Below are 27642 nucleotides of genomic sequence, written 5' to 3'. Positions count from 1 at the left end.
CATAATAAGAACAGTCCAAAGATGTCTGCCACACAGGGAACATGACAAACACTTTTGTCAACATGCAAAATATTCTAAATCAGTTCAGTTCAGTTCATAATTAATTTTTTGATACCAAAGGAAAATGAATTGTTCTTGTTACTCAAAGTATTTTCTATAAAGTGTTAGAATAGCTGGCTGCAGGCTGAAAGGATCTCCTGTAGAGGTTTGTCTTACAGCAGGACTGGAGAAGCCTCTGACTGTAGATACCCTTTTGCTATACAATACTCTGATGAAGAGGATGCTCTAGGTCATCCATAATGTTCTTCATTTTTTAACATCATCTAGAGAGTTTTTGGAGGATTTTATTTTAGAGTCAGGGTTGGTGGATGTTGTTGTGGACTAAAATGCAAACTAGAGGAGGCAACGATTTAATGAAGATGTTGATAGTACACAATCAAATAATCCAGAAATGACAAGCAAGGAACTAAGAAATCAAAAACAAGGAAACATTAAGGGAAACTAACATAAGGAGTAAAATGATGAAAGAGAATCCAGCAAAGAGGAACTGCACATGTGGTGTATATATGGGAGAAACAAACAATTAATGGGCTAATCAGTCGATAGGGAGCAAGTGTGGCTAGAAGCAACTAAAAAGGAGGTGAGGGGAAAGGAAAGGGACACTAGGGGGCGACAAAGAATAACCAGGGAAAACAGGATCTAACTGTAACTATGAAACAAGGTAAATGAGCTAAAGGAAATAAAATTAATGGCTGCAACAAAAACTAGACCCAAGAATGAATAATACTGAAAATGCTGAAAAGAGATAACTTAAAAAAATAATAAGGGAGAGGAGAAATAAGAATAAAAAAAATGATAAGAATTTTGACAAACACAGAACAAAAAAATAAAGCATAGCTGAGAACCCAAAACAAAAACTTAAACAGGACCAACAAGTCCAAAAAGGGCAGGATCATGACATTTAAAAAAGAACTAGTCTTTTTTTTCAGCTTTTAGAGTTACATCCTTTTCTCTGATGCTGCTACCCCAACAGATGATTGCCTTGCTACAGTGCAATGGATGATCCTAAGCAACCAGCCAGATCTATAACCTAACATGTTATAAAAAATATATATATGTTAGAGTTGCTCAGTCCTCAGACTTAAATCCAAGGAGAAAGTGTGGTAAGACTTTACAGATGCTCTCTGGAGCTGTCCCAACTGATGAAGACAGTGCTTTAAGAGTTAAATTCGGGGCCTGATTACAAATACATACCACACTTTTCATATTTGTATTTGATTAAAAAACAACATTGATCTTTTTAAGTCCTATACACTACTTTGGGATGCCATTTCACATCAGACCTCAGTAAAATACAGTTAAGGATGTGAATATGTAATTGGACATAATACAGATGTTATGATGCTGTGCAGGAATGAGCTGACCTTTCACATTTTTATCTGCAGAACCCTGCCCTCCATCTGAACTCACTGCTTTACTTAACTGCCCTGACAACTCTGCAAATTTAACATGGGGTAGCAGCCTCAACGCAGTGTCCTACACGGGAAAGGCAATGAGCTCAGATGGCCATACTGTAACCTGTGAAGCAGGTCTGACACTTGGGTGCCAGCTGAAGGGCCTGCATTGTGGCAAGAAGTACACCTTCACTGTGTCAGCCTCGGATGGTGACTGTCGCACTATAGACAGCGAACCGGTCAGTCACACAACTGGTAAGAAGTACAGAATACATTTCTTTATTTACCCTTTTTACTTGTTAATTTTTCATAGAATTCCTCTTGGTGTCTGCTTTTTACTTTACCTGGAGGTAAAGGGCTATAGTTAATGTATTTGTATGATTGTTTATATATCTAGTGGAGGCCTACTTGTTAGAGAGCAGAGTATTTGCTTCCTGGACAGGATGCAACATTGCAGGTTAAACCTATCACTGGGTTCCTGAGAAAAACCCTAACTTCACAATGCTCCCCGGTTGCTGCAAGCTGGCACCTGCTCCTTAAGGAATGGGTTATTGGAGAAGACCGTTTGTAATATGCAATTGCAATGACAAAATAAAATAAAAATAATCTCTATCCTAAAATTCAAGGTCCCTAAAGGTCGTCTTCTTTTTAAACGGTTGTATAAAAACAGGCAAACTTGTTGACAACATGTATAAATTAAAGCTGTGTAAAACAGCTTAAAATACAGATTTTTTTTTTCACATCCATTTAATTATTTTCCCTATGCATCCTTCAACATTTATGCACTTTCATGATTTTCCCAAAGTTACTTTAGGTAACCAGGTTTAGTCAAATGTTGCTAAGCCCAGCTCTTTGCCTGTTGTTGCAGCTCCATGTGCAGTTCAGGATGTGCTCACTGAGATCAACTGCAGCACCAACGCTTTGAGCATAAGTTGGACCCCTCAGTCCATCCCGGTCAACTACAGCACCACTGCAGTAGGTGCAAATGGCACCATGCTCAGCTGTCTCTCAGAGGATAACAAATGCACATTAGTTGGCTTGCAGTGCGGTGATCAATACACTGTGAGCGTGAAACCCATCAGCAGCACATGTGAAGGCCAGAGCAGCGTCCCAGAGAGTGTAAATTCAGGTAAGGTCTCTGAAAGGAACTCATTAGAATCAATTTCACTTAGCAATCTGACTCACTTCTGTTGTCCCTTTCTTTTTTTGTTTTTTTAAGCTCCATGTGTTCCATTGAACGTTCAAGGAAACGTGGAATGCTCCACCAACACATTGCAGGCGTCCTGGGATGCAGCTGCTGGAGCTACATCCTACATCTCCTTACTTAAGGGAGCAGGAGGTGCCCCTGCTTCCTGTCAAACACCTAACCAAAGCTGCTCTTTCCCTAATCTGCAGTGTGCTCAGATTTACAGTTTCAGCGTGGTGGCCATCAATGACAGATGCAACAGCACAGAGAGCAGCATTGTCACCACAAAAACTGGTAGGTGCAATTTACGGTAAGGAAGTTACTCTTTAATGTGAGGACCATTTTCATCTGCTTTAGAATATTTCTGACGAGTCTTTATGATAATCGACACTATGACTTGTTACCTGCTTTTCTAAAACTTTTACATCTTTACCAAAGAGTTAGAGTTACATCTGATACTTTCCTTGTCTTAGGTCCCCATTGTGGAGGATATAAAGATGTTAAGTGTCAGCTTTATGAGGAAGTTCTGTTTTTGAGCACAACCTTTCAACAAAAAGCATTTTTTAATAGAATAGAATAGAATAGAATAGAATAGAATAGAATAGAATAGAATAGAATAGAATATACCTTATTATTGTCCTAGGGGAAATTTTTCATGGACCCAAGTGCGCAGTGCATAGGAGTAGCTGCCAATAGCAAAAATAAATACAGATAAAAATAAATACCAGCTAAAAATGCAGACATAGTACGTACAGACTTAAATAAAAAATAAAACATAATATACAATACTAAAACAACAAGCAGAACACCAACTTATTCCACACTTCCCATTTCTCCCATAAGAAGAAGAATTCCATTTTAAAGAAAAATGTTGATAATTAAGCCATTCAGAACATAATAAATTACATTTCTTTTTAAAGAAATACTTCTTCAAATGTGAATTTCAGTTTTTGTTCTTAAATAGATTTAATAAGTCAAAGAACAAACAATTTTTTAGGGAAGTCTTGATTTAATTTCTGCATTAATTACCTAAATAACATCTTATGTCAATAACGTGTCATTCAGTGGGAAGGAGATATATAATCTCAGATCAAAATATAGATTTAAAGTATATAAATTGAGTTTTGTGTTCATTTCTGAATTACTTTTATTTTGCTTTAGTCTATAAAATGTCTATAAAATATCTATTAGCCTTTCTTCTATTTTGTTAATGCAACACATCACAGGACAGGTTAATCTAATATTAATCTATTATTATTTTCATGATAGATACATGGTTTGAAGATGTGAAATCTTCTTGTGTACTTTTTTTTATATTCAGTGAATGTTTGTTTACTTGTTTAAAGCCCCATGTGACCCTGCAAATGTGGCTGCCTCTCTAAACTGCCTCTCTGATGTGGTGACCGTGACGTGGAGCGCCAGCGCAGGAGCGGATCAATACACGGTTTTGGCTGAGGCTAGCGGTCATGTAGACTCCTGCAACTCAACCGGTACCTCCTGTGAGCTGACCGAGTTGCAGTGTGGAGAGAACTACACGGTTACTGTGCTGGCAGGGGACACAATGTGCAACAGCTCCATTCTTGCCAAAACAAATGTATTAACAGGTGATTTGTCTTTTCTTTTTTTGTAGAATAAGAGAATATATCTACGTAATTTCCTCTTTAATATTTCCTAAAACTTTTTTAAAAATGGTTCATGTAAACTTTAATTTGTTTTTTTTTTACTTTAAATGATTGTTTTTGATATTTAAAATTTTTCCAAACATGTCCTGTCTGCTAGGAGTGAAAGTCTTACCTGATGAATGATTATTGTTTTTAGGAAATATGATCCAAATATATGCTCTATATAGTTCCAAAATTATTTCTTAAATCTCCAATTCTTAAAGGCGTAGACCTTCATAAAATGCTTTGATTTCAGAATGTTTTTACGGCAACTGATCGTCTCGTTAGACAAAAGTATAAAAAATAAACATTTAATAATTTCAATATCCTTTCTGTGTTAATAAATAGATTGACACATTCAATAAATGCATATGGATATTTTAGATGTTGAGAAAAATAAATAGTTCACAACCTAACGATATTTGAATGTAAAATTGTTTGACTAAAATTTGAATATAAGATATTCTTATTTGACTGTATTAACTGTTTTATGGTTACGGTGCTCCAAAGTATCGTCCAATAATAAAAAGCTCATCCAAGCCACCCGGATATCTGGTTGGTTAACCTGCACTGCAGCTTGAGAACAATTAGCTGCCTTGACCAGATTAGTTTTAGAACCTGATTTAGATTTAAACCATAATATCTTAAAAAATGATTACATTTAATACTTCTAAGTCAATAACTTTTATCTGAAAAAAGCAAAGGTTTGAAAAAGCTGGAGATAAAATGTTAAATACATGTTTATTTTGTCTTGATAGAAAAAAAAAACATATCAAAGGTCGAAAGGCCTAAGCAATAAAAGCAATTTTTGTTTTTATTTATAGCAAATAAAGACAATATTCTAAAATGTTGGCTTTTAGAGGTCTCTATTTAAAAGTAGGGTGGCAGGAAAGTGGGCTGGGAGAGCTTCAACTTTTTCGGAGTGTAACTATGATAAAATATGTATATATATATATCTATGAGTCATATGGATGCTGGTTTCTGTGTGAATGATCCTTGTGTGAACAAATGTTTTCTGCTGCAGAAAACTAAAATCAGTTCCAGCTAACTCAATCCTGGGTTATTGCAATGCTTTTAACATGTTCTTGTGTATTAAATTAAAAAAAATGCAGTAAATTCCTCTGTAAATAAATTGCAGATTTAACCCCTGTTCCACCGGCACACAAAACAATTCTCATGTTGATAAAACTAAAGTTTCTTTGGGAAAATAATATTTTTTGTCTTTAAATAACATATCTCCTGTCGTGTGTTTTGCATGCAGCTCCCTGCACCCCAGTGATAACAGACTACTCTCATCACTGCATCACTAACAACACTTTGGTTACATGGGATGAGGATGAGGATGCTGTCAGTGTAACAGTCAATGCCAACTCGGACCGGGGACACTCTTTGTCATGTAGCTCTTCCTCCAACAACAGCTGTGTCTTGGATAATCTGCTCTGTGGACACACTTACACGGTCCAAGCTGTTGCCAACGGAGTTCAGTGCAGCAGCAAACCCAGCCCTACTTTTCAGATTATCACAGGTTTGAGTTAAAATAAATATGTAGTCACAATAGAAACCCTCTTTTCTCCATTAGAGTGTTTAACACCTGGCTCTCTTCTGTCCATTAGCACCATGTACTCCTCGTAATGTTGAGTACCAGTACTACTGTGGGTCTGGGATTGCCCTTGTAAGCTGGGACGAAGCTTTGGGGAGAGACAGTTTTCACGTTCGTGCTCACTCTGGGACACACGCAGTCTTCTGCACCACCTTTCAAGACACTGACTGCTCGCTGCCTCCGCTGCTGTGCAGCCGCACGTATGATGTAGAAGTCATAGCTGTGGCTGACGGCTGCAATAGCACTATGCCCGGTGTCACACAGATACAGACAGGTAAGAGCAGAACACATAGCAAAGGACCTAAAATATTTCTCTATGCTTGGATTTCCTCTCTATATACATCATATCATGGGGTAAATAATCCGAACAAATATTGAAAGAATGGTTCATCAGTTTGAAAGAAGGTTGCAGTTGACACTTTGACACTTTTTCTGTTGAAAAACCCAAAAAATCATGTTCAATCTTATCATGATACATATACTGCTGTCCTTGACAGCAGTATATGTATCATGATATTTAAAATTATATTTTGTATCATGATATTTAAAATCATGTTTTTTTTTCCTGATATTTAAGAGGAAACTATAAATACTCCATAATTCTCAGAATCTATTTTGCATAAACTGATCAGTTTCAGGTTTCAAAAGCAATCAACAATAATGTAGATATGTGTCTAATTTTTTTTTCAAAATCACAACATGTTTTTATTTGCTGAAATGGAATACGAAGGATTTATTCAGATTGTTTATTTATTTAGTTTGCATTACAAAGTAACCTTTTCCTAAATGAACAGCTATGTCGTCTCTTTTTCCATCAGCTCCATGTGCACCTACTAATCTCAGCGCATCACTGTTGTGTGAAAACAACACGGCGGAGGTGAGCTGGGAGCACACCCCCGGAGCAGTAATGTACAGCGTGACGGCAACTGGGAGGAATGGTGACCGGAAGCAATGCACCACAAACACCTCAAGTTGTCAGCTACCCAACATGCACTGCGCTCAGACCTACCTAATCGTCGTCAGCCCCTCCTCTAATGTTTGCAAAGGCCAAGACTCCTTAACATACACGTATTATGCAGGTCAAAAACAAATGAGAAAATAAATATTATTAGGTGTCAATAAAATGCCAAATTCAACTAAGATTTAACTCGGAAAAACTCTCTTGCAGGACCCTGCCCTCCAACAAACATTAGAGCTTCTTTGCAGTGTGCCGGTAACATAGGCCATGTTTCCTGGGATGCTGCGCTGCGGGCCGAGATGTATGAGGTTATGACTCTGCCTTCTGTCATGGATGAACGTGTCCACAACTGTTCCACTGATGGAACAAACTGTTCCCTCACGGAACTGCACTGCGGCGAGACGGTCGCCATCACTGTGGTCACCATAGAGAGAGGCTGCAGGAGCCAACCCAGTGAACCACTCATGTTCAAAACAGGTCAGACACACAAACCAGAGTAAATGCTAGTTGTTACATTTTAGTTTAGAAAAATTGCTCTTCAGCAATCATCAAAGTATTACAGTAGTATTCATTCAAAATTACCCCACTTTGCCTGAAACAAAAGTTGCTGATTACATTTATTAGTGAAGCATTTTTTTGTTTTTTACTTCTTTAGCAGCAGTAAAAAGTTACAGATTATATTACAGTAGCTTAATTAGTAATCCTAACAATTAAATTATTTTAGATTATTTATGTCAGGATTTTGTGAACATTTAAAACTTTCAGATTGTTATACAGTTATTGCACTTTATGATTTACATGCCAGCCCAGGAATTAATAATTATTTTCAATGTTAACATTAACCACATCCTAATACTTAAATATGCATAAAACAGTGATCATTGTGGGGTTTTTTTTCTGACAGTGATCTGCCCGCCCACTGACCTTAGCACTGTGACAACATGCAGCAACAACGACATCACAGTAAGCTGGAATCTGAGTCCAGAAACAGGAGCTCAGTACTTCATCCACTCCCAAAAAGATGAAGGGGCGGCCACCAACTTCACGTCACTACAACCCTTCTACTTGGTCAGTGGGCTGCACTGCAGCGAGCTGTATACATTCCAGGTTGCTGCTCTGAACTCTCAGTGCAGCAGCGTCTTCAGTGAACAGATCCAAGCCGAAACAGGTTCGTTTTTGGATGTCTAGACGCTTTTTGTGACGATGTAAGAATTGAAACAAACCTATTAATGATAATTGACCAGCAGACTCCTCACTTTAAAACACCAAAAACAGAGAATATGTGGATATTATTATATCACGCCTAAAATATAAAGAGCTATAATTCAAAAGTAGGATTAATTTGCAGGAAATACTTTTCTGACAATTATGTGCAAATAAACCTTGCTTAAGAAGCAGCAGCCTCCTTACATAATGGTTTTCTAAATGAGATTTGCTCCTCTTTTTCCCATTTTGATGAAGATAGATAAAGCCTATGTAACATCAATTAATTAAAATGAATAGAATGCATGACATCAAACATGGGGTGTTTATGCATTAATATCTGCCAATAGAAATAGAAATTAATAATTGATTATGTTATTTATTGATAAACCCTTTTGTTTTAAAATTACATTTTTTTTTTGCTGATGTAATATTTTGTGACCTGGTGGGAGTGTCATGGAGGCAGAAGCTCACACGGGACTCAGATAATGTTACCCAAGATGCTTAGGATAACAGAGCAATGGAAGCGCTGATAACAATAGAAAAACAAACACAGTATATATGAATATTGCAACTGATACCTGCGGCTCTACTTAAAGGCTTAAAATAGATTCATCTTTTTATAAATCAAAAAGTTATCTGTTACTCACAATAAAAGAAAGACATGGCTGGGGACAATGTTTAGTTCAATAAACCAACAATATAGCTGGTTTTAGTATCTTTTTCTAGATTTCTTTTAAGTTGCATAAATCATCTAAATTATCATCAATTTTCATCCATAGCTGAAAAAAATTCTCTTTAAAGCAATTTCAATATAGTGTTTCATAACAGCTAAACTATTGTTTTTTCTTACATTTCAGCTCCTTGCCCTCCATCCAATCTGACTGTCAAAACTGAATGTGGCACCAATATGGCGATTCTGGGCTGGGATGTTAGCAGATACGCCATCTCCTACACTGCCACATTTACTGGTACCCACGGCCATGTGGTTTCCTGCTCTACCAACACCACAAGCTGCTCCGTAAAGGTGGACTGTGGACGCCAGTACTCTGCAGACGTAGTCGCCTCCACTGAAACCTGCAACAGCAGTAACTCAGCTGTTTTAACCTTTGACTCAGGTACATCAAAACCTGCAGGCATCAGGGTTGTTTTAAGCTGTTCACCTCAGGTTCACAACTTAAAGTATTAATTAATCGATTATCTTCCTCCAAACAGCTCCATGTTTGCCCGACCAGGTGGAAGCAGAGCTAGATTGCACTGCCAACTCCTTTGCGGTGCAGTGGAGAGGAACCTTTGGTAATTCGGCCATGTACACTGCAATGGCCATCGCCAATGACAACTCACGAGTGAGCTGTGAGACCAGCAGCACCCAGTGCACCATCCAGAACCTGAAATGTGGCGTCCTATACAGCATTGTCGTCACCACTGCCTCCATCGACTGTGGGACCATCAATGGCTCAGACTACCAGGTGTACTCAGGTAGCAAACTATACTACGTGAACCAAAGCAAATTCATCTGAATATATTCCCTAAAACAAAACCGTGTTACCTTAGTGCTGGGTTCATACACCTCTAGGTGGAGGCCACTCATCCTGAAGTAGCACAACCTTGTACTAAAATCCATCACAGATGTTTAATACGTTGTTACTCTATATCAAGAATTGACTGATCCTGACCAAGGTCACAAGTTTACATACAATAGATAAATAAAGGTCTTAATATAAAATCATTAAAGTGTATAAAACTAATTAAACATTTCAACTAACTGACTTTTAATTCCCTTTTAATATATATTTATGAAAATAAATAATTTTAATATATATTTATGAAATTTATGAAAATATCCTAATAACTTTCTGAAAAGGAAAAGATGTGGATTCTGGAGATTGAATCAGTGGCGTAAATTTAACCACAAGATTTAAGATTGCAGGCTACTGTACATGGTGGGGCAGTTCGTAGCAGTGTTGCCTTGTTTGATTCATGGCCTAGGATCTTTCTTCATAGAGTATGGTGGCTTCCACCGTGCATGCGTGGGCTCCCTCCAGGGACCCCGTCTTCCTCCCACATTCACAAAACATGACTGTTAGGTTAACTGGTGTCTGTAAATTGTCCTTAAGTGTGTGCACATGGTTGTGTTGCCCTGTAATGGACTGGTCACCTGTAGACAGTTGGAGGTGGGCACCAACCAGGAGAGAATTGATCAATATAGGATTTGATTTAAAACAGATCATATTGCTGAGGTGCATTTCATCCTGTTTGCCCTTGGAAATGGCTAAAATGGTTAACATTGGGTAAAAATGAACAACAAAAAATACATATCATAGGAATAATAAAAACAATCAGAATAAAAGGATTTCATCAAAATTTATTCAGATTATTTGAGTATTTGAGAATCAACTGATAATAAAGGGAATGGATTTTTGGGGTAAAATCATACATGATTATTTTTTTTATTGGTTTTACAATCTTATAATTTTTGTGCTGTAGTGCACCTTCAAATAACGTTCACTGTCACTTATCAGATTTACCAGACATTTTAAGTGGTTGAAATAAATCCAGATTAACCTAAACTAAATAAATGTTAGTCAAATCCACCAACTGATCATCTATATCATTTAGGACCAAAGAAATACTATGGATCAAGAAAAAACCTACATTTTGTATAAATTAGTTACAAAGTGAAATAAATACATTAATAGGTTGATATAAAACTAATAAGCCCTCTCACTATTTTATTTATTGATGTGTTAAATGTAAAATTGTCTGCATCATTACATGAAAATATTATTCTATGTTAAATGATATGATAGATATAAAAAAAATGTGATCAGTATAAATAAGCTAAAGTTAGTGAATGTACAATTTCTATTGTCCTTTTTTGCTGTGGTGGTGTTTGGGTCTATTTGATGAGCAATGCTGTCAGCTTAGAATATACTTTCGATAAATAAATAAAAAATCCTTATTGTGCTTGGAGGGAAGAGTCAGATTGATTGTCAGGTTATACTTTAACTGTTATGTGTTTTAAAACATGCAGTATCTAGATGGTGATTGAGCAGCCTGTTATCAATATTACATTATGCAGTTGATGGCAGGTGATCTGCTAAGCATTAGAATATCCACAGTGCCTCGTCTGACGTAATCAAATGCAGAGCTCTGCAACTTCTTTGGTTGAAAACAACAGATGCTTACTGCGACTTTAGTACATGTGCACGTGGCATGTCTGTAAAAAAAAAGTGGTATTTCAACTCATGAACATTTAAAAATAGACAGACCAATCATTAAGCCAATATACACTTTTTTACTGAAAGTAGTTAAACACAGTAAAATATTTTTCACACCTAATTATGTTCCTATTTTATCACCAGCTCCCTGCAAGCCAGACAACGTGTCACTGAATCTGCAATGCAGCACCGACGTGGCGTTGGTCACCTGGGAAAATGCGGGGCCGGATCAGCATCAGGTGGTGACGGCCATAGACAGCAGAGGACAGGCCACAATCTGCAACTCCAGCAGCTCCAACTGCACCTTCGACCAGCTGGAATGTGGGAAGAAGTACGCCATCAGTGTTACTGGCTACACTAACTCCTGCAGCAGTGAACCTACCGTTGCAAAAGAGCTCAGCACAGGTATGAGAAAATAGTAAGACTCATCAGATTTATTCTAAATCTATTTTAGACTCAGACATACTGAGAGAAACAAACTGATCAAAATCAAGTTTATTTACAAATTTAAAACAATATGCCTCAAAATAAAGTTGTCTCTGAGGAGCTTAAATCAAGCCTCTCTTTGTTCTCCTTAAAGCTCCATGCATCCCTACACATGTCAAAGCACTAGTGGACTGTGAGAGTGGGATCACCTCTGTGACATGGGATGAAGCTCTCGGTGCCACATCGTACATCGTCTATGCTCGGGGAAGCCTAGGCTACAACACCAGCTGTACAAATAATAACTTCCACTGTAACTTCTTTAACCTGGAATGTGGGCAGGACTACAACTTTACAGTGGTGGCTCGACATGATAGCTGTGTCAGTTCGGCAAGTGAGACCATCACTGTCAGCTCAGGTAAGTGAAAGCATCCAGGTAGACTCAGGATAACAGATTATAAAATACAAAAACAATGGTGATTGCATGAACAAGCATTTTTATGATGATTGTGATTTTTATCATGTTTTATTCTAACATACAGTGATTCAGTTTTAATCGTCTTTTGTGTTCATCCTCCAGTCTTTTCAATTTTTACTCTAAATTCATTTTAATAATTGTTTTTTTTTTTTTTTTGCTGCATATTAGAATGGTGGCGAAATTGTCAAAGAAGATCTAAATTATAGATGCACCTTTATGATAATCGTCTCTGATATTGCTTAACCTAATAAGCTTGATTGGATATCAGATGAATGACCCCCATCCAGCATCCAAAACCATTAATTTCCATTTTGGTGATTTGGTGATATCATATGTTTTATTGCAATGCTGATATCATACATTTATATCTGTTTTTATTTGTCACCTTTTTTAAACAGTGTTAAACAGTGTATCTCAAACATAATGCCTTTACTCACATGGTAAGGTATATGATAAATTCATTCAACAGTAGTATCATATATCTATCGGGTATCAACCAATGTGATCAGTCCATGTATTAGTATCGGATTGGATCAGAAAAAATGGATAGGTGCACCTCTAGTCTACAAAGGAAAGTGTATGAATGGGAACGTAATTCTCTTCATAAAATGTGCATTAAAAGGATTTTAAAGATGGACCATTACAAATCCTCATTCTACAGATACATTGTGGAAGTTTTTTTTAATTTAAGTGAATGAATGTTAAGTTTTCTAGTTGATGCCATCTTGACAAACATTTAAGAAAATATTGCAACAAGTTGTCATTTTTTGTTGTTGTGTTTCTACCATTAAAATAAAAGTTAATTATACAAAAAACATTCTTATCAATTGGCCCTGATTGGTTGGTTAATTCAGGACAAAATGACTCAAATTTGTTCTGGCCAATCCCTTTAGGTTTTTCCAAAAACACCATAAAAACTTAGAATCAAGCATTACATTTATTATTTTACACAAAAAGTATGAAAATGCTATAAATTGCATGCTTTTTATTTCAATAATAATTTTTTTGCTTTCTTCTCCTCATAGGCCCATGTCCCCACAGTGGTTTGCAGACATCGCTGGATTGTGACACCAACACAGTCATGGTATCTTGGACTCCTGGCAGGGGTATCCTCTACTACAACGCCTCAGCTGATCCTTTTAACATTGCCCAAGAGCAGAGCTGCTCAACCAATGGCTCTTCTTGCAATATCACCTCCCTGGACTGTGGTGAGAGTTACAGAGTTAGTGTCAGTGGACAGGGACACGGCTGCCCGAGCCCATCTCAGAGCTGGAACAGAATAAATACAGGTGGGTCCATCTGTACTAGGAGGAAACCATTTGTAAAGATAATTTTCCTTATTTTTCTGTGGTACCTCCTGCAATGATGCATGCTTTCTTTCCACCAGCTCCTTGTCCTCCCACCCAACTCAGGGTCAACTCTTCCTGTACATCAAACAACATCTCAGTGTCATGGCAGGCTTCAAAAGGTTCATTGTCATACATGGCGGTGGCTGAAAATGCAGATGGTCACAAGTGGTCGTGTAACACGAGCAGCACCACCTGCCAAATTCCTGAACTGCTGTGTGGACAGGAGTATAAGGTCTATGTCATTGGCATAGACCTGACGTGCATTGGAGCTATGAGCGAAATAGAAATGATTCGTACTGGTGAATATATACATTATTCTATGAACCTGTCATCTGCTAACATATACTAAAACGATTAGGTGATTAGCTTTTAAGACTTTTAAACCACTCATGTTAACATTATGCATTCTGTTCAGCTCCATGTGTCCCAGACAACATTCAGAAACATCTTGACTGCCCATCTGGGGTCCTCAACGTGACTTGGGAATCCTCAGGTTACTTCACAAAGTTCCGGGCTACTATAGTGAGCGGCAAAGGTCACACCAGCGTCTGCAAGACAGAGAAGCATTACTGTGTAGTGCGCAATATGGAGTGTGGGATGACATACAATGTGAGCGTTACAGCCCAAGATGAGTTTTGCAACAGCTCCATCAGCCCCCTGGAGCAAGTTGAAACAGGTGTGGCAGACATTGCTTTAGAATGTAATGTGTTAGAATGCATCTAGGCAATATCACTCTCACAGCCCCCCCGGTCAGAATGGGCTTCTGTGGGGATTTTGTGTTCATTTCCCCCAAAGGTTTTCTTGCAGTAAGTAATACACATTATTCTTTCCTTTTCTTTTTTCACACAGCTCCCTGTCCACTGTCATCCTTCCATCCTCTGGTGGACTGCAGCACTGGCGTTGTGTCTGTCACATGGAACAACAGCGTGCCAGGGGTCGTGTACACTGTCTCTGCTGTGGATACTGAAGGTTACATCCACAACTGCAGTGGCACAAACAGTGGCTGTGATATTAACACACTGGAGTGTGGGACTGAATACAATATCACCATCACACCGTCCAGGGATACTTGTGTAGGCAGAGAAAGCAATGCCAAAATGATAAAAACAGGTACAATTATATTTTTCTAACAATAAAATTGAACAATTCTGTCTTCTTTAGAAATACAAAATACATATTTCAGGCACTCTTTGATGGGCTTCAATAGACTTAAATGTAGTAAAGTGTAATCTGCATAGCCAAAGAAGAATATGCTGTCATATAATATTACCATGTAGAAGAAAAAAAGAATAAAAAATGACAGGTGCAAGCACAGAACATTGTGGAACTCCAGGTGTAATTGCTATGCATGCCAACAGTTAAGGTTAGAATGTGAATCAGTTGTAGTGACATTTATTCTTTTTGTTAGGGCACTAATTCTGAGATTTTTCACAGGCAAATGCATACCTGTTTATTCAAATAATATATTGGGTAAAAAAAAAGTCCATATTTATTGAGGAAATGACCCAAATTTTATGGTAAACACTTAAGATTACAGTTTAGTCTAAAACTAATGAGTTCTGTGCAGAAGGACATTTTAAAACACACATTTCATAATCCTCTCTTTACTTTTAGTTCCCTGTGTGCCTCAGTTGTCAGATGTGGAGATTGACTGCCTGACAAACTCAGCATGGGTGATGTTTGAAAATACTGCTGGTGCTGAAGGATACGTCATCACTACAACAAACAGTCAAGGTGCCGTCCAGACATTTGAGTGCAACTCCACATCAGATGGGATGTGTGCTCTGCCAACACTGAACTGCAGCCAGAATCTCACCTTTACCATGAAGGCCCAGAACGAACAGTGCATCAGTTCAGCCAGCAATGCTGTCACCACCGAAACAGGTAGAGGGATGATAGCATAGCGAAAGCAAAGGCAGCTAAAAATTTTGGCATTTTTGAAAAGGAACAGGGAGGAAGTAACATCAAATAGGAAGTTGTAGGGGATCTTTGCTCTATAGAGATATTATATGGACAGAGATAACATTATGACTGATTTTACTGTATCTACAGCTGATGGTAGTAATTCTAGTAGTGTTGGATTCTAAACATGGGGTTGGCTCTTTCTGCATGGAGTGTATGCTCTCCCCGTGCATACATGGGTTTCCTCTGGATAGTTTGGCTCCTTCCCACACTCAAAAAACTTGACAGATATGTTGGTCGCTTTATGTTGCTCTTAAGTTAGAGTATGTGCATTCTTTCTGTCTAGTTCTGATGGATTGGCACCCTGTCTAGTGTTTACTGCAGCTTTTGTCCAATGAACGCTACAGATAGGCCATCCAACATATTCTTCTACTCAATTATTTTACTTGATATGTAAAGTAGTTGCAGATGAGGGTGGCCTAGTGGTTAGAGCGGTGAACTTGTGCTCTGAGAAGGTTGCAAGTACCCAGTTTGATCCCCACTCTGACTCCCTGAGCTAGACCCTTAACCCCACATAACTCCCTGCACTGCACAATGGCAGCCCACTGCTCCCCAAGGGGATGGGTTAAATCCAGAGTTGAATTTCTCCAATGTGAGATCAATAATGTTCAGTTATTGTTATTAGCATTTTGGCCAGATGTGGTGGGAAATTGGTGAAGCGCAGTCTGAGGTTACCGGTCAGTGATGATTGCTGTGTTCTGCTGTTCCTGCTAGATGCTGTTATTTTTTCAATAACAGCAGCCGTCTACCAGGAAGTGTTTAGTGTTTCATCTTTTCATCAGATGACGAGTTTTACAAAGATGCTGATTTCATACTTTAGCAAAACTCTGCCAAGAGTTCTATCTCCTGCTTTAATGATCGGGTTATCACTATGCTTGGCTGCCCAGCAAAAGGCCAACATCTAAACCATGAAGAGAAAATATGAAGTATTGTCAAAAGGAAGAAAGAGAGACAAAAGGAAAATAAACTTAAACTATTGCATGCTGTACAATACATGGGCAAAAACTTTTGAAAAACCTCTTTATTTTTTTATCATGAATACCCAAAATATTTGCAGCATTTGTTATTGGGCGATCACTTGAAATATATATCTTAAAGTTTGTCTCTTTCCTCAGCGCCATGTCCTCCTCAGGGCATATTGGAAAACGTCAACTGCGACAACGGATCTCTCTCAATCACCTGGGCAGCAGTTCCTGGAGCAATAACATATACAGCTACGCTAGAGGAGCTCAGTGGTGGCACACCTAGCTGCTGCACCACTTCCACTACTGGGTGTGATATCAGTGACCTGCCATGTGGAAAGATGTACATCCTGCATGTTACAGCTGAGGGGCGAACCTGCAACAGCTCAGAGAGCAACGGGGTCATCACAAGGACTGGTATGTGGTATATACTATGATGAGACATGTAGACAATGTAGATTTAAACTATGAAAGTTGCACTGAATATTTCCCTCTTTCAGTGGCATGCGTTCCAGAGAACCTTGAAGCAAATCTGATCTGCAGCAACAATGTGGCCTCAATGTCATGGAGCTACAGTCGAGGTGGACAGCTCTACGTGGTGAGAGCGGTGGGCACCAACGGCCATGTGTCCGAGTGCAGCTCTCCATATAACCGGTGTGATCTGACCGACCTGCTGTGTGGAGAGCAATACACAGCTACCGTGACTGGGGAGGACATACGATGCAAGAGCAAACCGAGTGACAGTGTGAAGATCAAGACCGGTACGATGTTTGCATTATAAATCTGCACAAACCTACAAAGTGCTTTTAAAGGTTTATGGTCTATTTATTTAATTTGAGTGTTAAATTTCTCTATTTTATGAGTTATATTTCTTTATTTATTTGACTGTGTCCTTTTTCAGTCCTCTATTCTTTCTATCATTTTACATTTAAGAATGTATACTTTTGTTATTAGAATTAGAATTGAAATAGTATTACAAAAAGCCTTGGTCCTCATCAGCTCCATTTAAGCATGGGCCAGATTTAGGTTTAATAGGGACTGCAGTAGAGCTAACGCAAAATGGAAAGGTAGATGCACACTTAATGAGTTTTAAAAAATGGAGAATTGCTGTTTAAATAATGTTTAGCTAGTTCAAATGCTGCAATATGATCCACTTAACATTTCCTAAAGATTTTCTGTAAAACCTTCTAGTATGGGTTTCATCTACTGATTTTGTGCTGCTTTATGGCAGACAAAGTAAAAACCTGTAAAAAGCTTTCAAATAAACTAATTCTTTATTACCATTTCAGAGTTTTACATTGAAATGTTACGATTTTTTTTTTAAATGGAGCTTCTAGCATTTTCTACATAAAGATTCTAATTAAATCCAAACATGGGATTTCTTTCTAACTCTCAATAAATTATCAAAGAGTGTATTTTTCCCTTTCTGATTCTACTGCTGCTATTTAAGACTAATATTTTTTAGGGCTTTATAGAAACCTTTAACAATTGCTTTATAAATGTGGAGGAAAGGTAGTCATAAAGCTCTATTCAGAGCTATAATACCTTGATGCTGCATATCTGACAATCAAATATAATTGATATCTGTCTTCTTAATAAGCTCTAAAATAATCATAGGCCCTTAAAGTGTTCATTGAACTTTCACCAACAGTACCGTGCACTCCTGAGAATACGTCCTCTGTGATGGACTGTGAGGTCAATTCTCTCATCGTCTCCTGGTCTGAGAGCGCAGGAGCCGACTCTTACATTGCAACGCTGCAGGACAGCCATGGACAGAGCACAACTTGCCAGGCAACAACAGAGGGCTCATGCAACGTGACGGGACTCGGCTGTGGCCAGGTCTACCACGTCTCTGTGGTCTCCTCTGATGGATACTGCAACAGCCCGTCCACAGATGTGCTAAACACACCTTCAGGTAGTGGAAACTGATGTGGTTGGTTAGGGGTTTAACCCCTATAAGATAAACAAACTACAAAATACTATGATTTACTACATCTCTTTTCAAATGTTATAATATTCAACTGGAGGTTTTAAGATTTGTCATTCATTGCAGAAATCTAAAATGCTGATTTAAATGTATTCCTTTGTCTGTTCTTCAGTGCCATGTAAACCAAGAAACATCAAGGCAGTGATGGACTGCTACACAAAAACAGCCCATGTATCGTGGTACCCAAGCGACGGAGCTTTATCCTACTTGGTCGTGGCCTCCACTGCGTCCAATCAGAACGTCACCTGTGAAACCAACATGACCTCTTGTGAGCTGGAAGGGCTGCAATGTGGTCAGAGCTACTCTGTGTCCGTGAAATCTATGGGAGGAAGTTGCTGCAGCAGCGCCAACATGACAGGAGAGCTGCTCACTGGTGAGCAACTAGACAACAGGCATGACAGAGACACTTGTTTAAATATTATAGCTACAGGAAAGAGCTATAATATATATAAAGGATAATATTTTTTAAACCTTTGCACACCAAAAAAATTAAAAACTTCCAATTTTTTAAGCAAAAGAAAAAGTTTACAAAGAGGTTTAGAACAGGTTAGAACTTAATTATTATTGTTTAATGGCAACAAAACACTGATCAGCATCTCTAGGTGGATAGGAAGCACCAATAATTTCACTATAGATATTTATTGTAAATAATACATATAATAATACAATATTTTTATTTATAATAGTAACCAAAATGCATGTACATTTCTTCTTCTACTTCTTGTTTTTCATTTCTGCCATTTGATGTCTCTCTCCTCTCTTACAGAACCTTGCCTTCCTGAACAAATCACCCCCCTGTACAGCTTAAGTATTGGCCAAGTGCAGTGGGACAAGGCTGCTGGTGCTGCTAACTACACGGTCAAAGGGGAAACCGAGCACGGCCTCACAGTTTCTTGCGCCACCAGTGATAACTTCTGTGCCTTATATAACATGGTGTGTGGACAGGTGTACAATATCACTGTTGCAGCACACAGTCGTGTGTGTCAAGATGTGTCCATCTCTACTGAAGAAGCTGCGATTAAGACAGGTGAGAAACAGTTTGCTCTTACTGACTGATTTTAAAAAGGTGAGTTTCGTTCGCAGTTTTTGAGAATAGCGGCTAAAGTGGTGCCCTAGGTTGTATTAGGAATATGGAATTTAGGATGTAGTTAAGTTTACTGGTTTTGCTCTGCTTTATTCATCCAGTCTTGCCTTCTTTCAGAGCCTTGTCCACCTAACAACGTGGAGACTAATGTGAACTGTCAGGATGACCTGGGAATTGTATCATGGGAGGCCAGCTGGGGCGCTGTGGCCTATGAAGTTCAGCTTGCAGGGCGTGATGGCCACTCGCTGACCTGCTACACAAATACCACTTTCTGCAACGTTAAAGACCTCCACTGTGGGGTGATCTACCACACCAACGTTATTGCCATTGGGGAGATCCTCAACAGTAGCCAGTCCAACACTGTGCTGCTGACAGCAGGTACTATGATAAAGCACTGATAGGATTGCTGTAATGCTCGGTGTAACAGGATCCAGTGAATCATGGATGGTTCTAGACAAGAGACCATAACTGACTTGATCCCTGGACTAATCCAAGCTTTTAACTTTACAATTGAGAAATGAAGGTGTCTTTACCTTCAGCCATATTAAGATAGGATCACAATGTTTTATTACTAAATCAGAGGTCTGAAACATTGGATCTGTGGCTCACTGGATGTATTAAACTATTGCTTTGTTTTTTTTATTGTTTTGTTATGTGCTCCCATTAAAAAATTATTTTTCATCATCCTTTATAATTAATTCAGTCCCTCACAGCTTGATCTGTGAGGGACTCATTTAAAAAGAAGAAGAACTCAATTGAAAAAACGCTCTAGCGTAAAATTAACTGTATGTTGATTCAGTGGTTTCATAAAGCTGAGGAGCTAAATGGAGTTTTAAATTTTACCAATTATATTCATTCTTCATCAGACAAGTAAAAATTTCCAATAACAAACAATAAATTGTGTATATAAGATACTGACAAAGATTTAGTGCTAAACCTTTCAATGATTAATCAATAAATTAAAAGAACATAAAATTATCAGCCCGAGTCATCCTTTTATTTGTTAAACAAAGTCCAGTGCATCAGCAGACTTTATTTATTTCTTTCTTTTTAATAAAGAAGTTTTGTTTTAGGTATGATTAACACAATTATTCAGATTAATTGTGATTAATGCATTATTGAAATAATCATTAATTAATTTATTAACCAGTTAATCGTTAACTGGAATATAGAGACTCTAAAACATGCCTTTAGTTTACATAGCAACCCACTTAGAGCAGTAATTATATCAAAATTTAAAAATATATATATATATATAAACATTTTGCATGCAAGATGAAAAAATCCTTTTTGTCCGTCTATCTGCTGTATCCAGAACTCCTAAGGTGTAAATGTTTTAGTTTCACCTGGTAAAAATTCATTAAAAAAAATCTTCTTTAAGGAACCTTTGGCTCACTGATTTTTAATTGATTAAGCTTAAAAAATTATCGATTTGCAAAATAATTGTTATTTGCAGCCCTAGTTTTAGGACAACAAAAAATGTTATAATGAAATGTTACTGATTAGATGAAGTGTACAGAGATATCAGGGATTTGAAATGGTCGAAACTGAAAGTATGTTCATTCTACAACTGTTGGAATGCTGGAGATGAAAATTTATTTTTGCATTAATTTGTTTTATTAAGATATTCTAGGGTTAAACAAGATCAACTAAATCCCCTAAAGATAGTGACTTGATCTTTTGCTGCTGTAAAACCCCAATTTCCCTATTTTGGGACGCAAAGGGATTTTCTATTCTATTCTATTTTTTCTATTCATTTAAATCCATGTATGATGTTGCATTGCCTACATTGTTATGTGCTGCAATTTTTGAATGAAACAAAACACACACAAAACACATGTCCTTTCTAAAAAGTTATAAAAGTTGTTAGAAACCAGATCTCATAAATCAGTTTGGTTCCGATCAGTTTTATTAGTTTTATTAGACTTTACTTCAAGGTTACCTCTAATCAGCTCTCATTCATATCTTCTCCTGTGTGTAGCTCCCTGTACAGCTGGGAACGTGGTGGCTAGCTATGGCTGCAACAACAACACAGCTGAGGTCTCTTGGAGCTACAGCGGAGGGGCCAGCTCCTATATAGTAACTGCTGTATCACTGGATGGGTACCGGGCCTCCTGTAACACTAGTGAACTTCGGTGTGAACTGTTGCAGCTGGAGTGTAGTCAAACCTACAACATCACTCTCACAACTGGGAGCAACCAATGTCAGATTGAGAAGCAGACTGGAGTTTCCTTCAGCACACGTAAGTTAAGCAAAAATCCCCAGTCCTGATTGTATTTTTTGTTACAATCACAATTTCACCTCTTATGACTGATTTTTCGTCATTGTTGTTTTCTGTTATGATTTTAATAACGAATAGAGCAAAAATAAACACTTTCAACTTAATTGAAAATGGATGAGGTTCTCCATACACTCCATACACGCTCCCTTATCAGGTTTTAGGTGGAAAAAATCTGTTGATACCTTTTTGATACCTTTAATTTTCCAAAAGAAAAAAATGACACATTTTGGTTTTTGCAAACAGAATGCATTTAGTTTCTTCTATCGCTGATATTTTGTTATTTAACTCTACATATTCTTTCCGTTTATTAAATTCTTGATCAAAGATTAATTGATTTACCTTGCTTTCCAGGCCCATGTAAGCCGCAGCGTGTTGGAGTGGACCTCAGGTGTGGAACAAGCACAGCCAACATGTTCTGGCATGAAAATGAAGATGTAGAGCTCTTCATGGCTACTGCCACCAGTAGCATGGGGATGACTCTGCAGTGTAACACCACCAACTCCACCTGCGAGTTCCCTGATTTGGATTGTGGAGAAAAATATGTGTTTTCTGTCACTGCGTACAGTAACATGTGCTACAGTGAAAACAGCAGCTCTGTGGTGATTCAGACAGGTACAAAAATACTAATGCTGATATAGAATCTTTTGTTGTTTTATAAGATGTTAATGAATTGTTTAAACTTTTGAAAATGATTTTTCTCATCTGTAAATTCATATCCATAAACAGTTGAACCATGATAGAGAAGTGTTTGCATGCACTGTATATTGTTCTTACCTTATGTTGACATATTTAATGTAAAGTGCAGGAGTCCCCCCTTCTGCAAAACAACACATGGAAGTCCACAATTCTCTGTGGAATCTTGGTTGATTTCTTTTAGCTTCACCATCATTTACCTCTAAATTATATACACTAAACATAATTTAGACTAAACCATGTTTAGGTTCTCCATAGTTATTTTAGTGTCAGATCTAATCCCAGCTGATCTATAATTGGAAAACTTAAGTCTGTCAGGAAACAGCAAAGGGCATTTTAGCATTTAGTGTATATAAACATCAGGTTTCAAATGTGTTCAAATGAAAATACACATTTAAACTGTTTATAAAACTCCACAGTTCTTCTAAAGTTCAAATAAAAAATCCAGAATATTTCTTAAACTCTTATATATTTAGTATGTGCATATGCTTGTAATGATTCCAATGATTGCATGTTTCTAAGCCATGACAAGGCTTTGCTTTGGTCCACTGTATAAAGCCTTGAACTCTAAACTATTTCTGACATTTTGAATTGAAAAAACTTCCAGGATGGGAAGGGAAACATCTTCAAACTTGGAAACAAAGTCCAGTGGATTTTTTTTTTTTTTACTTTTTGGGAAAGACTATGGCCTGGATCACTAAGAATCTTCACCAGCTCCTTGTAATGAAACATTTATCTCTCCTCTCTTCACTTTGCAGAGCCATGCCCGCCGACTGGCCTGTCAGTTAACGGATCATGCAATGATGAGACAGTTATGGTGGATTGGTTGGAAGCTCAGGGGGCCCAAATGTATGTTGTAAAAGCTGCTGGCGATCTGGGGTATATTTCAACTTTCCAAACCAACGCAACAAAGATAGAAACCAATCTTCCCTGTGGACAGCTGTTCACTTTCACGGTAATAGCACAAGATAACCGATGTGAGAGTGCTGTCAGCCAGCCTAAAGAATACAAGACAGGTATGTTTCTCATTTTTCTAGTTTTACTTGATAAAATTTTTATTTATTGATGAACGATGTAATCCTGCACCTTCCTCTTAGGTCCCTGCGTCCCTGAGCAGGTGCAGAGCTACACACGCTGCGAGGACAGTCTTGGTTCTGTGAGCTGGACCATGTTCGCAGATGCAGAGTCGTACCTGGCCATAGCAGTGGGAGAGGACGGCCACACCCACGAGTGCAGCACAAACACCACCAACTGCACTTGGGACGACCTACACTGTGGTGAAATATACACAGTTAACGTCATCTCTCTTGACTACGAGTGCACAAGCATGCCGAGCAACAGCACAACAATTCGGATGGGTAAGCTTTTAAATTGTGCAACAACAACAAAACAAAATAAATCATACAACAAAACCAAACAATGATTTGGGACTTGTTAAGACTTTATACTTTATAATAAAGGGCATGCCAATCTGTACGCATTCACTTAAGATACTAGGCATCCTATATAAGTAATTTTCACTACCGTATATAGAATATTCTGTTTTTAACTGAAATCTTGTTTTTGTGCACGTCTCTGCAAAGTTATAATGTCAAACTGTTTCCTATTTCTTTTAGCACCATGTATACCTCAAGATTTGAAATCATCTATTAACTGCAGCACAAAGGTGGGTGCTACTTTATTTGGTTTAGGGCAGAATTGATAGAGCCAATACTGTTTAACGTATTTGAATTTTTTTTTAAGGTTGGATCACTGACCTGGAATGCTAGTGAGACCGCTGAGTTTTACATTGTTACTGCAGAGACAAACAGTGGCCACCAAGTGCAGCTAAGCACCAACGACACTTGGACTTTCATTTCTGAGTTCATGTGCGGTCAGGAGTATTTCCTGTCTGTTCAGGCAGCAGACTCCGAGTGTACAAGTCGTCCCAGCCAGCCTTCAACACTTTTTTCAGGTAGATTCTTGTTGCATCTTGTAAAATTATACATATTTTTTTTAATAAAAGTATTCCTCTATAAACCACCAAGTAAATAACCCAGGGGTTATTTAGGTGTCACTAGACTTTTGTTTATAATGACATGCTGATTTTAAAGCCCTAATTCACACATTGTTGGACCCTTTGTAAAAAAGTATTTCTATTTAAATTTCAAATAGTTTTCAGCAAATTCATTTACAGTAACGGTATGATAGAAAAGGCTTTTTTTCCCATGTCTGACAAACAAGCCTTTTGCATGTAGGCAGCATTTAATGGCTGCTATGTAGACTCTGCTGTAGTTCTTTTACCATCCTCCTCAGTGTGCATGGCAAAAAAAAATAACCCTGGTCCTCACACTTTTATATAATTTACAGTTTACAGTTAGGTAGAAGCAGTTTTAGGGAAGTAGTTTATCATCAGTGGTCTTCTCCAGATATCTATACTTCAGGAATATAGGAAGTTATGGAATAGTAATAGATAGTTCTTAGACACTTTCCCTAACATAAAAAGAGTGTTATTTACAAAATACTTGTTTCAATATTTTTTTTTTTAGGGATTAGTAGGAATGCCAAATGGTAAATGAACCGAAGAGGTTGTAAAAAAGGAATTGTTTTTCCCACTAAACCCAAATTAATGTTTTCATTTGATTTTTTGGGGTAGAGTGAACTACTGCTGTAGAGGAATAAATTATTTTAAGATTTTTACACATCTGTGTCAAAAGTGATAATGTTCTTGGTTGTTTAGGGATCTTTGTTCCCCCCCTGCCTTCATTTTACAACAGAGAAACCCTAAACATCCCCTTTATGGTAATAAACCCATTTCTTTCTCCCCTCAGAGCCATGCCCTCCCACCGATGTGGACAGTGTCTTGAACTGCTTCTCCAACATTGCTCTGTTGTCGTGGAGCGGCTCAGCAGGGGCAGAGTACTACACCGCCACAGTAACTGCAGAAGATGGCCAAATTATGAACTGCGCATCTGAAAATGAGCAGTGTGCCATTCCCAACATCCCATGTGGGAAGAACAACTTAGTAACAGTAGTCGCTTCTAATAGGATCTGTGATTCTGACCCCAGTGAGGCTGACATACTGCAGTCTGGTAAGTTATTAGACATTTAAATCTTTCTTTAATGCCTCGTAGTGTATAATAAAATAAAATAACTAATAAAATGTTGTTAATGCCATTTTGCTTCATTTTCCTCCAGTATCTCATTTCACTGAGATGTAATATTAAAGCAAGTAAAGGAGGCAACCATGAGAACATTTATGAAAAGAGAAAACATGAATTGAATCAATGAATATTACACTCTGTTGAATGGTTTCTGTTCTACATAAGGAATTTATGTTACAGCAAAGAGTTTAGATGTCTTTAGTTTATATTAATGTGATTTTCATTAAATAATTTATCCATTAATTTCACATTTTTCATCCAGTTCCTTGTGTTCCTACTGATGTGAGAGCAACAGTGAACTGCTCCGAAAATGAGGCGATAGTGTCCTGGCGTGCCAGTGATGGAGCTCTGGTATACAAAGTGAGAGCAGTGAGCACACAGGGCGCGGAGTCTGACTGTACAGCTGGAGACACAAAGTGTGCTTTGACCAACCTGACTTGTGGACAACAGTACTATGTCCAGGTTATAGCACAGGACAACATCTGTTCAAGCTTGCCAAGCCCAGCTGTTATGTTTGAATCAGGTAGAGTATTCAAGATTTAAATTAATGAACCTTTGAAAATTATACTGCTTGTTCCCTAATTTGAGAATAACCTATCATCTTCTAGTTCCCTGCACACCCAACATTGGCTCTGTGATTTTGGACTGCTACACCAACTCGGCCCTTCTGGACTGGGTGTATTCTGAGGGCGCCTTAAACTTCATTTCCACAGCCCGGTCCGCCAGTGGTCATGTTTCGTCCTGCACCACCAACCTCACTAACTGTGAACTGGAGAACCTCCAGTGTGGCCAAATGTATGACGTTTTCACTGTGGCTTCAAATAATCAATGCAACAGCCCACCAAGTGCCATATTACAAGTGGAATCAGGTAACAGCTCAAAAGCAAAAGGAAATCTGTTAATTTAGAGTAGAGTAGTTGCTATTAAGGATTTGCTCAAATGTGTTTCTTAGTTTTGTCAAATTCCTCAAGCTGCTCCACTCTTTGGGGTTTCAAGGCTCCTTTGGGATTCAGCCTTTAAATCTCTTTAAATCAAACTAACAACTGTCAAAGATGTTTTATGGAATTCGTGGAGTTTCACTGATGGCATTTCAGATGCATATTTACAGTAGTTGACAGAACTTCCAAAGTAGCTGTAAATAACTGTTGTTTCTAACATAACATCTGAGTCGTTTTTCTGCACAGCTTACATACTGAAGAGTTCTGTCACTCTACCAAAAAAGAGATCAAGCAGATCTGAATTTTGTTTAGTTATTGGTCCATTGATTATTCAGTCAGGGTCAGTCAAGTGCAAAATCACCAGATTTTTTTCAGTGTATAACCAGAGGACAGCATTCAGATTTCTCCTGATAATCATCGCTAAAATAGAAATCCTGCCAGAGGGTTATTAAACTGGTTATAGCCTTTGAGGTCTAAACAAAAGCATTAAAATGAATTGCCTCCGAAGAAGTTATTTTGCTACTTTGTACCAAATCAGGTTGTAGATGAAGGCCAGATAAATCACTAGAACACTTTTCTTAAAAACGAATTTCATACGATGTCTCATCATGAGCATATTAAACCTATAGTACCTTGTAAGACTCACGTGTAGGTGACTGGAAACCTCTTAAGCACTCATCCTTTATTTCATTGTCTTTTTCTCAGTGCCTTGTCCTCCTGGACATGTTGAGGCAGTTCTGGACTGTGACAGTAACTCAGCTCAGGTGGAGTGGCAGGCCAGCAGCAGGGCTGACTCTTACATCGTCCAAGCTTTCGGCGTGCAAGAACACGAAACCAACTGCTCAACAGACTCACAGTCCTGCATCCTTCCCGAACTCCTGTGCGGCTTTACTTACAACATCAGCGTGATTGCTGTTAACAGAGTGTGCAGCATATCACGCAGTGAAGTGATACAACTACAAGCAGGTAAAAATGAAAATAAGTCAAGGTAAAATATGGTTTTCTTTCATCTTAGCTAAGAAACAGCTAAGAAAGTAAGACCAAAAAAGGTCATGGGAA

At 38.1% G+C, this 27642-nt stretch overlaps 1 protein-coding gene across 1 annotated transcript in view; it reads left to right on the top strand.

The window, feature by feature from the left end:
- The window catches only part of LOC107096593, a 49030-nt gene that overhangs the window by 11642 nt on the left and 9746 nt on the right, over positions 1–27642 (top strand). Inside the window, exons 14-47 of the mRNA XM_015393322.1 lie at positions 1446–1709; positions 2323–2583; positions 2674–2934; positions 3987–4244; positions 5563–5826; positions 5915–6175; positions 6720–6980; positions 7070–7336; positions 7764–8027; positions 8923–9180; positions 9278–9541; positions 11428–11688; positions 11864–12124; positions 13210–13473; positions 13572–13832; positions 13949–14209; positions 14383–14643; positions 15148–15417; positions 16611–16874; positions 16958–17218; positions 18109–18372; positions 18557–18817; positions 19211–19471; positions 19646–19906; positions 21510–21770; positions 22161–22421; positions 23261–23518; positions 23600–23860; positions 24119–24168; positions 24246–24456; positions 25313–25573; positions 25908–26168; positions 26254–26514; positions 27289–27549. Coding sequence (XP_015248808.1) covers positions 1446–1709; positions 2323–2583; positions 2674–2934; positions 3987–4244; positions 5563–5826; positions 5915–6175; positions 6720–6980; positions 7070–7336; positions 7764–8027; positions 8923–9180; positions 9278–9541; positions 11428–11688; positions 11864–12124; positions 13210–13473; positions 13572–13832; positions 13949–14209; positions 14383–14643; positions 15148–15417; positions 16611–16874; positions 16958–17218; positions 18109–18372; positions 18557–18817; positions 19211–19471; positions 19646–19906; positions 21510–21770; positions 22161–22421; positions 23261–23518; positions 23600–23860; positions 24119–24168; positions 24246–24456; positions 25313–25573; positions 25908–26168; positions 26254–26514; positions 27289–27549 — 8640 coding nt within the window. The remainder of the gene's footprint in view (positions 1–1445; positions 1710–2322; positions 2584–2673; positions 2935–3986; positions 4245–5562; positions 5827–5914; positions 6176–6719; positions 6981–7069; positions 7337–7763; positions 8028–8922; positions 9181–9277; positions 9542–11427; positions 11689–11863; positions 12125–13209; positions 13474–13571; positions 13833–13948; positions 14210–14382; positions 14644–15147; positions 15418–16610; positions 16875–16957; positions 17219–18108; positions 18373–18556; positions 18818–19210; positions 19472–19645; positions 19907–21509; positions 21771–22160; positions 22422–23260; positions 23519–23599; positions 23861–24118; positions 24169–24245; positions 24457–25312; positions 25574–25907; positions 26169–26253; positions 26515–27288; positions 27550–27642) is intronic.

This window comes from Cyprinodon variegatus, unplaced genomic scaffold (assembly GCF_000732505.1).
Source record: "Cyprinodon variegatus isolate N-32 unplaced genomic scaffold, C_variegatus-1.0 Scaffold635, whole genome shotgun sequence".
Taxonomy (NCBI): Eukaryota; Metazoa; Chordata; class Actinopteri; order Cyprinodontiformes; family Cyprinodontidae; genus Cyprinodon; species Cyprinodon variegatus.
The sequence above is the reverse complement of the archived record's forward strand: the minus strand, read 5'-3'. Positions and strand labels throughout refer to the sequence as shown.